General features: G+C 38.1%; 1 protein-coding gene across 2 annotated transcripts in view; it reads left to right on the forward strand.

The window, feature by feature from the left end:
• Nucleotides 1-13,523, forward strand: part of ERBB4 (erb-b2 receptor tyrosine kinase 4) — a 1,141,529-nt gene that overhangs the window by 826,652 nt on the left and 301,354 nt on the right. For both annotated transcript variants that reach the window (XM_007524518.3, XM_007524517.3), the window contains exon 15: nt 1,976-2,130. In XM_007524518.3, the coding sequence (XP_007524580.2) occupies nt 1,976-2,130 (155 nt within the window). The remainder of the gene's footprint in view (nt 1-1,975; nt 2,131-13,523) is intronic.

Below are 13,523 nucleotides of genomic sequence, written 5' to 3' on the forward strand. Positions count from 1 at the left end.
ATAGAAAAGCAAAAAAGACCATTAGGAAGATTAATGAAACCAAGAACTTGTCTTTGAAATGTTAAAAAAAAAATAGATAAACCTCTGCCTACACTCATTAAGAGAAAAAGAGAGAATGCTGTCGTAAAATTATTCAGAAATGAAAGAGGAGATATTACAACTGATGAGGTAGAGATTCAAAGGATTATGCAAGAATATTATGTATGGCACATCTGTATGGCACTAAATTTGACAACTTAGAAGCAATGGACACATTCTTAGAGTCATACCAACTGCCAGCTTTGACACAAGAGGAAGTAGATAAACTTAACAGGTCATTCACTAGTAAAGAAATCAAAACAGTAATCAAAAGCCTCCCCAAGAAAAAAAGCCCAGACCCAGATGGCTATATTAATGAATTTTATGAAATTTTATGAAATAAGAACTAACCTCCATTCTCCCCGGAGGAAAAATAAATAAATAAGTAAGTAAATAAGATAACTGAGTTAGTGAAAATATGAGCATCAGTTGACATTTTCATTCAAAAAGTAAAAAGTGTCAATTTTCTTTAAGCTGAAGGTAGTTTTTTTTGGTAAAATTCCTAGACTTTAAATGAGTTTTAATTTTTTGCTTTATAATGTTTAAATATATTAACAATTTAAGTTCTTATTAACTATATTTTAATATAACATTCACATATAAAACATTCTCATGTATAAGAAAATTGTTATATATGATAAGTATAAATACATGAAGTAATAAGGTGGTTCTACTCATTTGTTTTTCTGATATCACCTTCATTCTTGGATAAATTCTTCCATGATTTTTTGTGTGTGTATCTACTTCATTATTATGTTTTTTAATATTTGTTCATCAATATGTGCTTTTATCTGGTTCTCAATATTATTCTGTGATTTATTAAAATATTTGTAAATGGACCTCATGAATTATAGCATTGTTACAAATTTTTTTTTTAGTTGGACATGAGCTAGAAATCAGCCATTACTTGCCTAAGCTGGCAATTCAACTCTTGAAAATTTTAACAGTTTAAACTTTTTTTTTTCATGAGAGAAATATAAGCAAACTCTATTCAGAGGGGCCGGGTGGTGGTGCACCTGGTTGAGAACACATGCTACCATGCTCAAGGACCAGGTTCGAGCCCCTGGTCCCCACCTGCAAAGGTAAAGTTTTGCAAGTGGTAAAGTGTTGCAGGTGTCTCTGTCTCTGTCCTTCTCTGTCATCCAATTCCCTCTGGACTTCTCACTGTCTCTGTCAAATAAATAAAAATAATAAAAATATTTTTTAAAAACCCTCTATTCAAGCATATGCAATATCAGGAATCAAATCAAAGATTGCACTGATGCAAGCCCTATACCATACTGCTAACCTACCTGCTTAGCTGCACAATTTTAAACTTTACTGCTTAACTAGACATTATGTCATTAGAAGAAAAATTATCTCTCACTTCTTATAAAATTAAGTCTTGCCTACTTTTTGGATTTTACAGCTTTATTTACTTAATTAGTGAGAGAAAGCACCATCTTGAACATAAACAGCACAGGTAATCAAACTTGGGTTCATGAATACAAGTCTGTGCCCTACACACAATGTTGGTCCTCAACATGCAAGTGTTACCTGTCCTATATTATATACTTGCCTCATTCAACTACTTTGTAAGACTCTTCACATATTCATCTTATGATGAAACAGACCTAGGTAGAATATGTTAGCAAATAGTGTTGCACTGCAGCAGCACCAAGATACATAACAGATAGAAAATAGCGATGCCCTTCTGAAAAGGCATTAGAGGATTTTGCTGAATGGTTAGTTAGAACAGAACAGCTACATCCCCATTTGTGCTGCTGGAGACTGTCCTTCAGTTCCCTAGAAGGCTGGCTACCACTGAAATTACACTAACTTAAACCACATTGATCATATTGCAGAGGAAATGACATTACTTTCATTTCTCTGTTTTACTTTGTTTTTCATACTTCAGGGACCTGACAACTGTACAAAGTGCTCCCATTTTAAGGATGGTCCAAATTGTGTGGAAAAATGTCCAGATGGCTTACAGGGTGCAAACAGTTTCATTTTCAAGTATGCTGATCAGGATAGGGAATGCCACCCATGCCATCCAAATTGCACCCAAGGGTAAGTATACTTGCTAACTAAGGATTTGTTTTTGAATATGTTACTGGTCAAAGTGAAACCTGTTTCTCTATCCTGTCTTCTAGAAATAGAGTATTCTCATACAAAGCTCCTTCCATGTTTGATGTATTAAAAAGAACAGATAGTGACTGTACTTCTAAAATTCATGTTTAATAAATAACAGAGGTTTTGTTTTCTTGTTGTTACATTTGGCTTAAAATGAGAATATCTCTCTTTGATAAGTAAAGCCTTGGTTGCTCCTTCAACAAAATAAAAGTAAAAGTAGTGTTGACTGGAAAAAAATGTGTATAAGCAACATTTCAAGCACATTTTGTGAAAGTAACTCCATTAGAGGTTAACCTGTAACAAAGAATTTGTTTGAATGATACAGGACAATTTAAAGACTGGTACCCACCATGTTCCTGCCTTTTTTTTTTTTCCAAAAGGAAGCATTGTAAAATGAATGCTAATTAGATTATCTTTGCTATTAATAGCAGTTGAATAACAAAGACTTATTACAGAAAGAAGACACTGAGCTACAAAAGAAATAACATTATTCATCTAGCAAATCCCAGCAACTATTTCTTTAAAAGATAACAAAGCTATTTAGTTAGAACTTTCCCTTTCATCCAGAAAGGAGTATTTTAGAAGTAGTTTCACAGATTTTAATCTTCCTTCTGTGTATAAAAATTCTCCCATTATGGGAGTCGGGCTGTAGCACAGCGGGTTAAGCGCAGGTGGCGCTAAGCTCAAGGACCGGCGTAAGGATCCCAGTTCGAGCCCCCGGCTCCCCACATGCAGGCAGGTCCCTTCACAGGCAGGTCTGCAGGTGTCTGTCTTTCTCTCCCCCTCTCTGTCTTCCCCTCCTCTCTCCATTTCTCTCTGTCCTATCCAACAACAACGACATCAATAATAACTACAACAATAAAACAACAAGGGCAACAAAAGGGAATAAATAAATAAAATAAAATAAATTTTAAAAAATTCTCCCATTGTAAGTAAACAGGCACGTGCACACAAACATACGAACACACATACTTGTTAAGACCCATCATAGATACTGAGATTCCATATAAAGTTTTTCTGCCAGATTAAGGGCTAGCTGTTAGGGTATATTGAAGAAGTTAAGCATGCAACATCATTTTCTGCCGAGAGAACATCAATTTTCAGATGCTGCTAAAATTTCTTGCATGTCAAGAAATCAGCTGAAGTCACTCTGTACAGTGGCAGATCCTCAAAAGGTAAAGTATTATCATGCCATTAAAATTAAACTGGGAGAATCTAATGCCAACTCATTGGTTTTACACTTAAGTTGGGCAACATAGACTGAGGATACAGAAATCGTTTCACAGGCACTTTGCTTCAAGGAAACTAGAAGGAATAAATGCCTCCCCCACACCCCCTTGCAAGTGTTTGGCATACTTGGGTTATAGCTATTTCATGAAGAAATAACTGGTACTGCAAGAGAAAGAGTCAGCAACAGAAAGAGAGAACTTTCCCTGCTAAAGTAATCATCCACAAGAGGGTTTTATTGTTTTGCGGCTAAAATTAAACCAGTAAATTATTCAATATTATGTTGATGTCAACAGCTGTTGCCATTCAGAATGAGACCTTTTGCTGTTTTTGCAAATCTAATTACACTGAAGCCACTTGGGAAATGAAAATAAGATCCCAGATCTGTAGTCTTGGTGTGTGGTTGCTCTGTCTTCCTCGTATCCCCTTCTTAATCAATTTTATATAATAAAAGAAAACATATATAATGGAGGGAAATACAAATAGGGACAATGAAGAGATCAATTTATACAGAAACTCTATTTGGATGCCATCCAATAGAGAGGAGAAAGGTATCATGGTGAATATATCTCACCATTTCATTGAGACTCTTTAAGCACATGGAAAGATGTCTTTAAACTCAATATTGCTAAATTATGGTGTGGAAGAATTTGAACATTCTCTTTGGGATCTTCTAAGGTAAATGGATGCTATATAGTGCTTGACTTCATCTGAAAGATGCTTAGTTTCGTTTGTTTGTTTTTAGCTTCCTGACATTGTTTTTCTTTATCTTCACCTTTTATTAGTAATATAATAATGATTAACAACATTGTGGGATAAGAGGAGTACAATTCCATGCAATTCCCACTACCAGAGTTTCGTATCCCATCCCTCCCACTGGAAACTTCTCTATTATTTTTTTGCCTCCAGGGTTATTGCTGGGGCTCAGTGCCTATACTACGAATCCACTGCTCCTAGAGGCCAATTTTTCCATTTTGTTGCCCTTGTTATTGGATAGGACAGAGAGAAATTGAGAGAGTGGGGAAGACAGAGAAGAGGAGACAAAAGACATCTGCAGACCTGCTTCACCACTTGTGAAGTGACCCACCTGCAGGTGGTGAACTGGGGGCTTGAACCAGGAAGCTACACTACCACCTGTCTCCCCCACTTCTCTATTATTTATTTCTCTGGCAGTATGGACCAGAATTCTTTATGGGGTACGGAAGTGGAAAGTATAACTTTTGTAATTGCTTCTCCTCTGGACATGGACATTGACAAGCCAATCCATACTCCCAGCCTGCTCCTCACTTTCCCTGTGGGGCAGAGTTCTGGGGAGGTGAGGTTCCAGGATACATGGTTGAGGTCGTCTGTCCAGGGAATTCAGGTTGGTGTCATGGCAGCATCTGCAACTTGGTGGCTGAAAAACATTAAGATGTGAAGCAGGGGAAAAAATGTTTAATAATCATGAATCTAAAAGTTAGAATAGAGCAAATAGAACTAAGGGTCTTTGTGTTACAAGAAGCTAGCAAGTCTGTTCTAAGTATATTCCAAGGGGCCCATGACTTTTCTAATTTTTGCCTGAGCCCAACAGCTAACATGCAGGTGGGATAAAAGTATTGCCTGGGAAGATGGTGTCAGATTTGAGAATAGGATTAGAAAGCTAGATCAGGGCAGAGAGTAGGTCCTAAATGTGGGGGAAAATATATATAAATACCATAACTGTAAACCCCATTGATCTGCCCTGGGGTCCATGTCAATTCAAATTTAGAGACACCAGGCCTAAGACGTCCACTCTCCGGCTCCAGTACTCTGGTGAGACCTTTCCTAGCTCATAGGACTCCCTAGCCCCCTTTTGGGGTGGCACATATCCTAACAAAGTTACCAAACTTAGATATAGACCAGGACCCATTAGGTAGTGCACGTGTGCACATGTATCCATAACTTAGGGGAAATATATATACCATCAAGTAAAAGTGTGCAACAGTCTGCAGTGACTCAGTAAGTGCAGCAAGCAAGTAGAAAGACCTGAAAAAGACACCATAATGTACTTAATCAAATATTTTCTACTTAGACCTAGGTACCCTCCTCAACCACTTCCCATTTCACTTTCCTCAATCACTTTAAGTCTATCCCTGTTAGATAAAGTAAGGACTACAAAAGCTGGATAAGGGAAAGAGACTGGCACACTGTCATTGTTTTTCTTTTTCTTTTTTTTTTTTTGTTTTAATTTATTGGGGTATTAATGTTTTACATTCAACAGTAAATAACAATAGTTTGTACATGCATAACATTCCCCAGCTTTCCATATAACAATACAACCCCACTAGGTCCTCTGTCATCCTTCTTGGATCTGTATTCTCCCCCCTCACCGGAGTCTTTTACTTTGGTGCAATACACCAATTCCAGTTCAGGTTCTACTTGTTTTTTTCTTTTTCTTCTTCTTCTGATCTTGTTTTTCAACTTCTGCCTGAGTGAGATCATCCCATATTCATCCTTCTGTTTCTGACTTCTTTCACTTAACATGAATTTTTCAAGGTCCGTCCAAGATCGGCTGAAATTTTTTCCTTTTCCTTTATAAAAAAAATAATTTTTTTTAACTTTTTAAATTATCTTTATTTATTGGATAGAGACAGTCAGAAATCGAGAGGGTAGGGCAGATAGAGAGGGAGAGAGACAGAGAGACACCTGCAGCCCTGCTTCACCACTTGCAAAGCTTTCCATCTGCTGGTGGGGACCGGGGGCTCGAACCCAGGTCCTTGTGCACTGCAACATGTGCGCTCAACGAGGTGCGCCACCACCCGGCCCCATAAAAAAATTAATTTTATGTGGTCTATTTCTCCAAATCTTGTTTCTCACTTAAGAAGGGTCTCAGTATTTCAGTGTTATTTTCTAAAAAAATCTTGCCTAATTTCTAAAATTACATAGACTTTCTTTCCTTTTTTTATTGGACTTTCAAGAATGAGGTTCCAAGATTTTTTTTTTTTTTAGGAGAGATAGAAATTGAGAGGGAAAGGGCAAAGAGAGGGAGAGGAAAAGAGACCCCTGTAGCACTTCTTCTCCACTCATGAAGCTTCCCTCCTGCCGGTGGAGATCCGTGGCCTAAGTTCAAGTCCTTGATTTTCTACCAGCTTCCTTGTCACTCAGATGTGTATACTTCATAGACGTCTGTGGCCCCAGTCCCAGTACAGTGCTACTGTGAATTTATTAAACTCCCAAGTCTTCAGTGTATTCCCGTTGTATACCCCTGTGTTTGAGTTCTTTTGCTGAAAATATGAGTTCTCTGTGTAGTCCATACATTTTTTTTTTATTTTTCAAATCGAGATAGACTCTTTCCATATAAAGATGACAGTGGCAGTAGGAATAATGGGACATATGACTCTTTTTGCTCCTAAACATATGTAAAACCTGACCTGTCAGTAAGCATAAGATTACTTGGTCTACTCCCCTTTGGATAACAGATTTTCTTTGGTATGACATTATTATGTGAGCTAGATAATGCAAAAAACAAGTTAATGGAAATCATCTTTCAAATTATATATATATTTTTAGAAGGAAACCTCTTACTTTGAATACTACTTAATGATTTCCTGAAAATAAAATTATCTATATAATACCTTAAAAGCACTTTTACTACTCTAAAAGTACATTATATATATTGGCTCTAATAAATTTTTTAGATACTTTTTAAATGGGTTATCCATTTAACACCTATCGGGAAATTTTCACTAATATTTCTATAGGATTATAATTTATCTTGCCTTCACCAGTCTCTTCTCATTTCATTCACTCTTTAACTTTCTTTTACTGAATTCCAACTCTGTTTCAAACATATTGAAAAGTAAACTTAGAAAAGTAAACTTAGAATTGAAAATATAAAGTTCTTAACCCGTAGGAACACTCAGCATGGTGAATTTTATTCTCACAGTTTATATCTTTAGAGACCCTACTCACCAAGCATTGAAGTGAGGAACAAATATTTAAAACTTAGGCATCATTTTGATATTTAAAGTTATGAAGATAGAAATTCTATTTATTTTTTGCTTGTTTATTTTACCATATATATATATATATATATATATATATATATAGAGAGAGAGAGAGAGAGAGAGAGAAATGAGAGAGAAAATGAGAGAAATAGGGAGAGGGGAAAGATAAAGAAGAATACTTGAAGCACTAGTGGAATCCCCTGGAAGGTAGGGACCTGGGGCTTGAACCTTGGTCCTTCTGCATGATAATATGTGCTCTCTAGTGAATGCACCACCACCAAAACTCCTAAACATAGGAGTCTTAAACTATTTCAGTGTGTAGTTAAGTAGCAGTACAGTCAGTGGATGCAATCTCCTCTCTAGCAGCAATTGAATCTGTGATAAATGCCAATTTAATTCTTGAGACAAACACATACACATGATGGGGGCGGAGAAAGTGAGTGAGTGAGTTGGGAGGAGAAGCTCCACTTCAACCATCTATGGAATTCTATTCATACTATCATTATCATTTTTATCTGGTGTGCGGAACTGAACTCAGGACCTCACATATGCAAGGTATGTGCTCTACTGCTAAGTAAACTTCCATGTTCCCGGAGACTTTTTAAAATCACATTAAACTGACCAGCAAGACAACTTGGAAAGGTGCTTGTTTTAAATTTGTGTTATCTAGGTTCAAACTCATCTCCTACTTTATAGGTAAAAAAATTGTTGCTATGGTGTCTATCAATCTATCTGTCTGAAAATAATAGCCCCGAGCAGTGTTTTTAAATATAGCCAACAACAACAATAAACCCACATTCATTTATTGCTATAGTAATGACTTCATATTATCAATTTTATACATGTCTAAATAGTTATTATTTTCACATATTTTTAATTTATTGGGGGTTTATTTAATTACAGCGCATTTGTCTATATATCTGTATGGTTTCCCAGTTCTCCATAACATATGCCTACTATCTACTCTTACCCCCTCATCAAGGACCCCAAAAACCCTCCCCCTAAGACTCCTTTAATTCCATTCCCTCCCTGGTGTTCCTTATTTTGGTGCAGTGTACTACTCTCAGTCCAAGTTTCATCGCACGTTCTCCCTTTCTTTTTCTTTTTTTTTAAATTTATTCCCTTTTGTTGTCCTTATTGTTTTATTGTTGTAGTTATTGATGTCATTGTTGTTGGATAGGACAGGGAGAAATGGCGAGAAGAGGGGAAGACAGAGAGGGGGAGAGAAAGACACCTGCCGACCTGCTTCACCACCTGTGAAGGGAACTCCATGCAGGTGGGGAGCTGGGGGCTTGAACTAGAATCCTTACGCCTGCCCTTGCGCTTGCAACCATGTGCACTTATTCCACTGCGCTACTGCCTGACTCCCACGTTCTTCCTTTCTAACTCTTTCTCTCAAGTTCCTCCTACATGTAGAATCATACAGTATTCATCCATCTCCTTTTACTTCCAGTGAAGGTGAAGTGCGATGAGATTTTAGAGTTTCTATTCTGATATCTGGTCTTTGACAGATTCCAGGCATGTTTGAAATATGTGACATTCACATGTCACATGTTGTAGATATTTTTTTCTGATCTTCATGTTCATTTTCACCCTGACAGACACTATTTTTTGAGATTTTGACTTGAGAAAAAGTTAGTGTCTATTTTTTTTTTTCCTCCAGGGTTATTGCTGGGCTCGGTGCCTGCACCACAAATCCACTGCTCCTGGAGGCCATCTTTTCCCCCTTTTGTTGCCCTTGTTGTTGTAGCCTCATTGTGGTTATTACTATTGCCATTGTTGATGTTGTTCATTGTTGGATAGGACAGAGAGAAGTGGAGAGAGGAGGGGAAGACAGAGAGGGGGAGAGAAAGATAGACATCTGCAGATCTGCTTCACTGCCTGTGAAGCGACTTCCCTGCAGGTGGGGAGCCGGGGGCTCGAACCGGGATCTTTACGCTGGTCCCTGCGCCTTGCACCACATGCGCTTAACCCACTGCGCCACCACCCGACCCCCAGTGTCTATTTTTTTAAAAAAGAATTTATTTATTCATGGGAAAGAATCAGCCATCACTCTGGTACATGTGCTGCTTGGGGTCGAACTTGGGACTTCATGGTTGAGAATATAATGCTTTATCCACTGCACCACCTCCTGGACCACCAGTGTCTATTTTTCTATGATGTTGCTGAATCAATTACATGTACTGATTGTAGCAGTTTTCATAGAGGAAGTACAAAGTGACTGAATAGACTATAAATATTTAAATACACAATAGCTTGTATTTAAGAGGCTATGATCACTTATAATCATTTCCTCATTCTTCTTTAGCCTTCTATTTTTTTCTTTCATCCTTATTATATAAATTTTCTGCACAATACCCTAAAATGATTTAATTTTATTCATAAATAATTTTAATGGGGGGAAAGATTTACAATACTGTTATTGCCAGTTTCTCTTCTCCCCATGATAGATGTCTGTACATTACACCCTCCACCAGCTTTTTGTCTTCCACCATAGAACACTGGGTACTCAACCCCCTTTCAGCCTCTCCTGTATCACCTTCTAGAGTTTTCGAGTCCTTGAATCTGTTGCAATAGATCACAGCTAATTAAAGCTTCCCTCTGTATTGACCCTTTCTTAGACCTACATCCTGCCCCATAAGTCATTACCCCTCCTTTTCCCTTGATTTAGTCTTTTCATTTTACTTCACAACTCAGAAGTAAAATCTAGTGACCTCCACAGTGGCAAGTTCCAGTACTCTCAGTAATCCTTATTATTTTTTTTTTGGACTTCTCTTTGCACTTCATAGTGGTTTTCCTTCCATATTTCCTAAGATTCTGTCCTAATTTGGCTTCCAAGATGCTATAACTAAATTTTTACTCAAGTTATATTTTCTAATGCTCTGGCATGAGAAAATTCATGTCATTTAGGGGCCAGGTGGTGGTGCACCTGGTTAAGCACACACATTACAGTGTGCCAGGTCTAGGTTCAAACCCTTGGTCCCCATCTATAGGTGGAAAAGTTCACGAGTGGTGAAGCAGTGCTGCAGGTGTCTGTCTGTCACTCGCCCTCTTTATCTCACCCCTCTCAATTTCTCTATCCAATAATAAATAAATAATAAAAATTCATGTAGATATTGGATTTATTTGATGTTCAGCCTCAATCTGTAACTTCTCATTTTATAGTTTCTTCTTTGGCCACAATATCCCCAACACAATTTCATCTTTTATGGTAATTTATTTTTATTTTTACTTATTTATTTATTTATTTATTTATTTTTTGCTTCCATGTTATCACTAGGGCTGGATACCTGCACTATGAATCCGTTGCTCCTGGAAGCCATTTTTCCCCCACTTTTGTTGCCCTTGTTGTTATTGTTATTGCTGTATTGCTGCTGCTATTGTTAGACGGGACAGAGAGAAATCGAGAGAGAGAGAGAGAGAGAGAGAGGGAGAGGAAGAGAAAGATAGACACCTGAAGACCTGCTTCACTGCCCATGAATTGACTCCCCCTGCAGGTGGCTCGAACTGGGATCCTTAACACTAATCCATGTGCTTTGTGCCATGTGCTTAACCCGCTGGGCTACCACCCACCCCCCCTTATGGTATTTTAACATTGATTATTATATATGTGGTTCGACCCTGTCTACCCACCACAAGCCACAAACTCATCTTTTCAGCTCCTGACAGATATGTGTACCCAGGCATGGAGAAATCACACTAAAGTTTATAAACATATGAAACTGAAGTGATCAACCCCACCTCCTGCTGCAACGTAGAAACATTCTTCTCTTCCTATATTCTTTCACTGATAGCTCCACTATTTTTGATGTTAACAATGCAAGCAGTTAGTAACTCCTCTTAATTCTTTCTCTGTCATCAAATTGGTCAGCTTCCCATCTTCCTGTTCCTTTCAAAGTTTTTCATGAATGTTTCCCTTTACTTCTCTCCAAGTTATTATTTTTTCATTCAGTTCTTTGTGTGTGTGTGTGTGTGTGTGTGTGTGTGTGTGTGTGTGTGTGTGTGTGTGTTTTGTTTGTTTCTTTGTTTTTCCTCCTCCAGGGTTATCGCTGGGGCTCGGAGGCTCAGTGCCTACACTGGAACCCACTGCTCCTGTTGCCATTTTCTCTATTTTGGGGGGTAGGACAGAGAGAAATTGAGAGAGGAGCGGAAAATAGAGAGGGAGAGAAAAGGATAGACACTTGCATCCCTGCTTGTGGCGCCATCCCCTCAGCCCCGCCCCCCCCCCCCCCCCGTTGGAGAGCCAGGGGCTCGAACCAGCATACTTTTGCTGGTCCATGTACTTCACACTATGTACGCTTAACCCAGTGTGCTACCATCCGGCCCCATCATTTCTTCCAGAGACTAAAGCAGTCTTTGTGCCAAAGGACTTCTCCTGACTCCCTGCTGATGAACCTCTATGGGCAAAGAAATCTATGAAACACAAATCTAGCTTTTCACTACTTCCTTAAACTGAAATTATCTTTCATTAAGTTTGTTCATAAACAGCCTAGCTGTTTCTTTTCCTCTCCCTCTCCCTCTCATGTCATATGTCGTTGTCTCACTCTTGAGAATTTTTTTTTTGCAGCTGTTCATGTAAACTTTAACTTATTTAAAATCTACTATTTGTTCCTACTATTAATCACCTCTTAGAGAAATGACTGTCATTCTAGTTCAGGTTCTCAGCACCCTGCACTTTATCATCTTGACTTTGTGAAGGTTCTCTGAAGCTGGGTTTCCCTCACCCATGCCCCTCTTTTTCGTGTTACTTATTTATTGTCTTTCCCATATTATGCAATATACATATGATTATGCATCTGTCTCCATTAAACTGTGAATCCTCTGAGAATAAGAAGTGCCCAATTCCATCTTTTTTGTCTTCTTCCAGATACTAAACTATTGGAAACACTTAGAAAGCATAGTCAACAGATTTTTTTCCCCTAATTGAAAGAATTCACTTTCCCCTCAAATTGAATTTCATTTTCAAATATTTATTTCTCTCAAAGATTATTATAAAGACACAGATTACAAAGTAACCATAGCTCTGATTTTCACTTAGAGGTAAGTAGACTGGTCCAACCCCTGTGGAAAACAGTCTGGAGAACTCTCAAAAGACTAGAAGTGGACCTACTCTATAACCCTGCAATTACTCTCCTGGGAATATATCCTAAGGAACAAACATATCCATCCAAAAAGATTTGTGTATAATTATGTTCATAGCAGAATAATTTGTAATAGCCAAAACCTGGAAGCAACCCAGGTTTCCAACAATAGATGAGTGGCTGAGTAAGTTGTGGTATATATACATAATGGAATACTACTCAGCTATTAAAAATGGTGGTTTCACGTTCTTCACCCCATCTTGGATGGAGCTTGAAGGAATCATGTTCATTGAAATAAGTCAGAAACAGAAGAATATATATGAGATAATCCTACTTACAGGCTGAAGTTGAAAAACAAGATCAGAAGAGAAAACATTAAGCAGAACTTGGACTGGAGTTGGTGTATTGCAATAAAGTAAAAGACTCTAGGGCGGCGGGTGGAGGGTTCAGGTCTGGAAACATGATGGCAGAGGAGGACCTAGTGGGGGTTGTATTGTTAGGTGGAAATGTTATGCATGTATAAACTATTGTATTTTACTGACTATAAACCACTAATCCCCAATAAAGAAATTAAAAAAAAACATATCTAGAAAACTAGGTTTTCAGAATAGAATAAAAATAATACCATTTGAAATAATTTGAAAAGGTTAGTTGATTTTCTGTCCCTGGAGATGAATTATATGGTGGTTTATGGTACCAATTCCATTTCATGTGCTCTAATTTACTCTTAAATGCTTGTTGTTAAGACTTGTTTTTCACAGTGTCTTTCCCATGTTTTGTTTGTTTGTTTGTTTTGCTTCTAGGATTATCACCTGGGCTCTCTATGCCTGCACTAAGAACTCACTGCTCCTGCGGCCACCTTTCCCCCCTCCCCCATTGTTGTTGTTGCTGCTATTGTTGCTGCTGTAATTGTTGTTGCTGGATAGGACAGAGAGAAATGGAGAGAGGAGGGGAAGACAGAGAGGGAGATAGAAAGTTAAACACCTGCAGGCCTGCTTTACCAGTTGTGAAGCGACTCCCCTACAACTGGGGTGCTGGGGGCTCTAATCCTCGTGCC

This window comes from Erinaceus europaeus, chromosome 7, assembly GCF_950295315.1.
Source record: "Erinaceus europaeus chromosome 7, mEriEur2.1, whole genome shotgun sequence".
Classification (NCBI taxonomy): Eukaryota; Metazoa; Chordata; class Mammalia; order Eulipotyphla; family Erinaceidae; genus Erinaceus; species Erinaceus europaeus.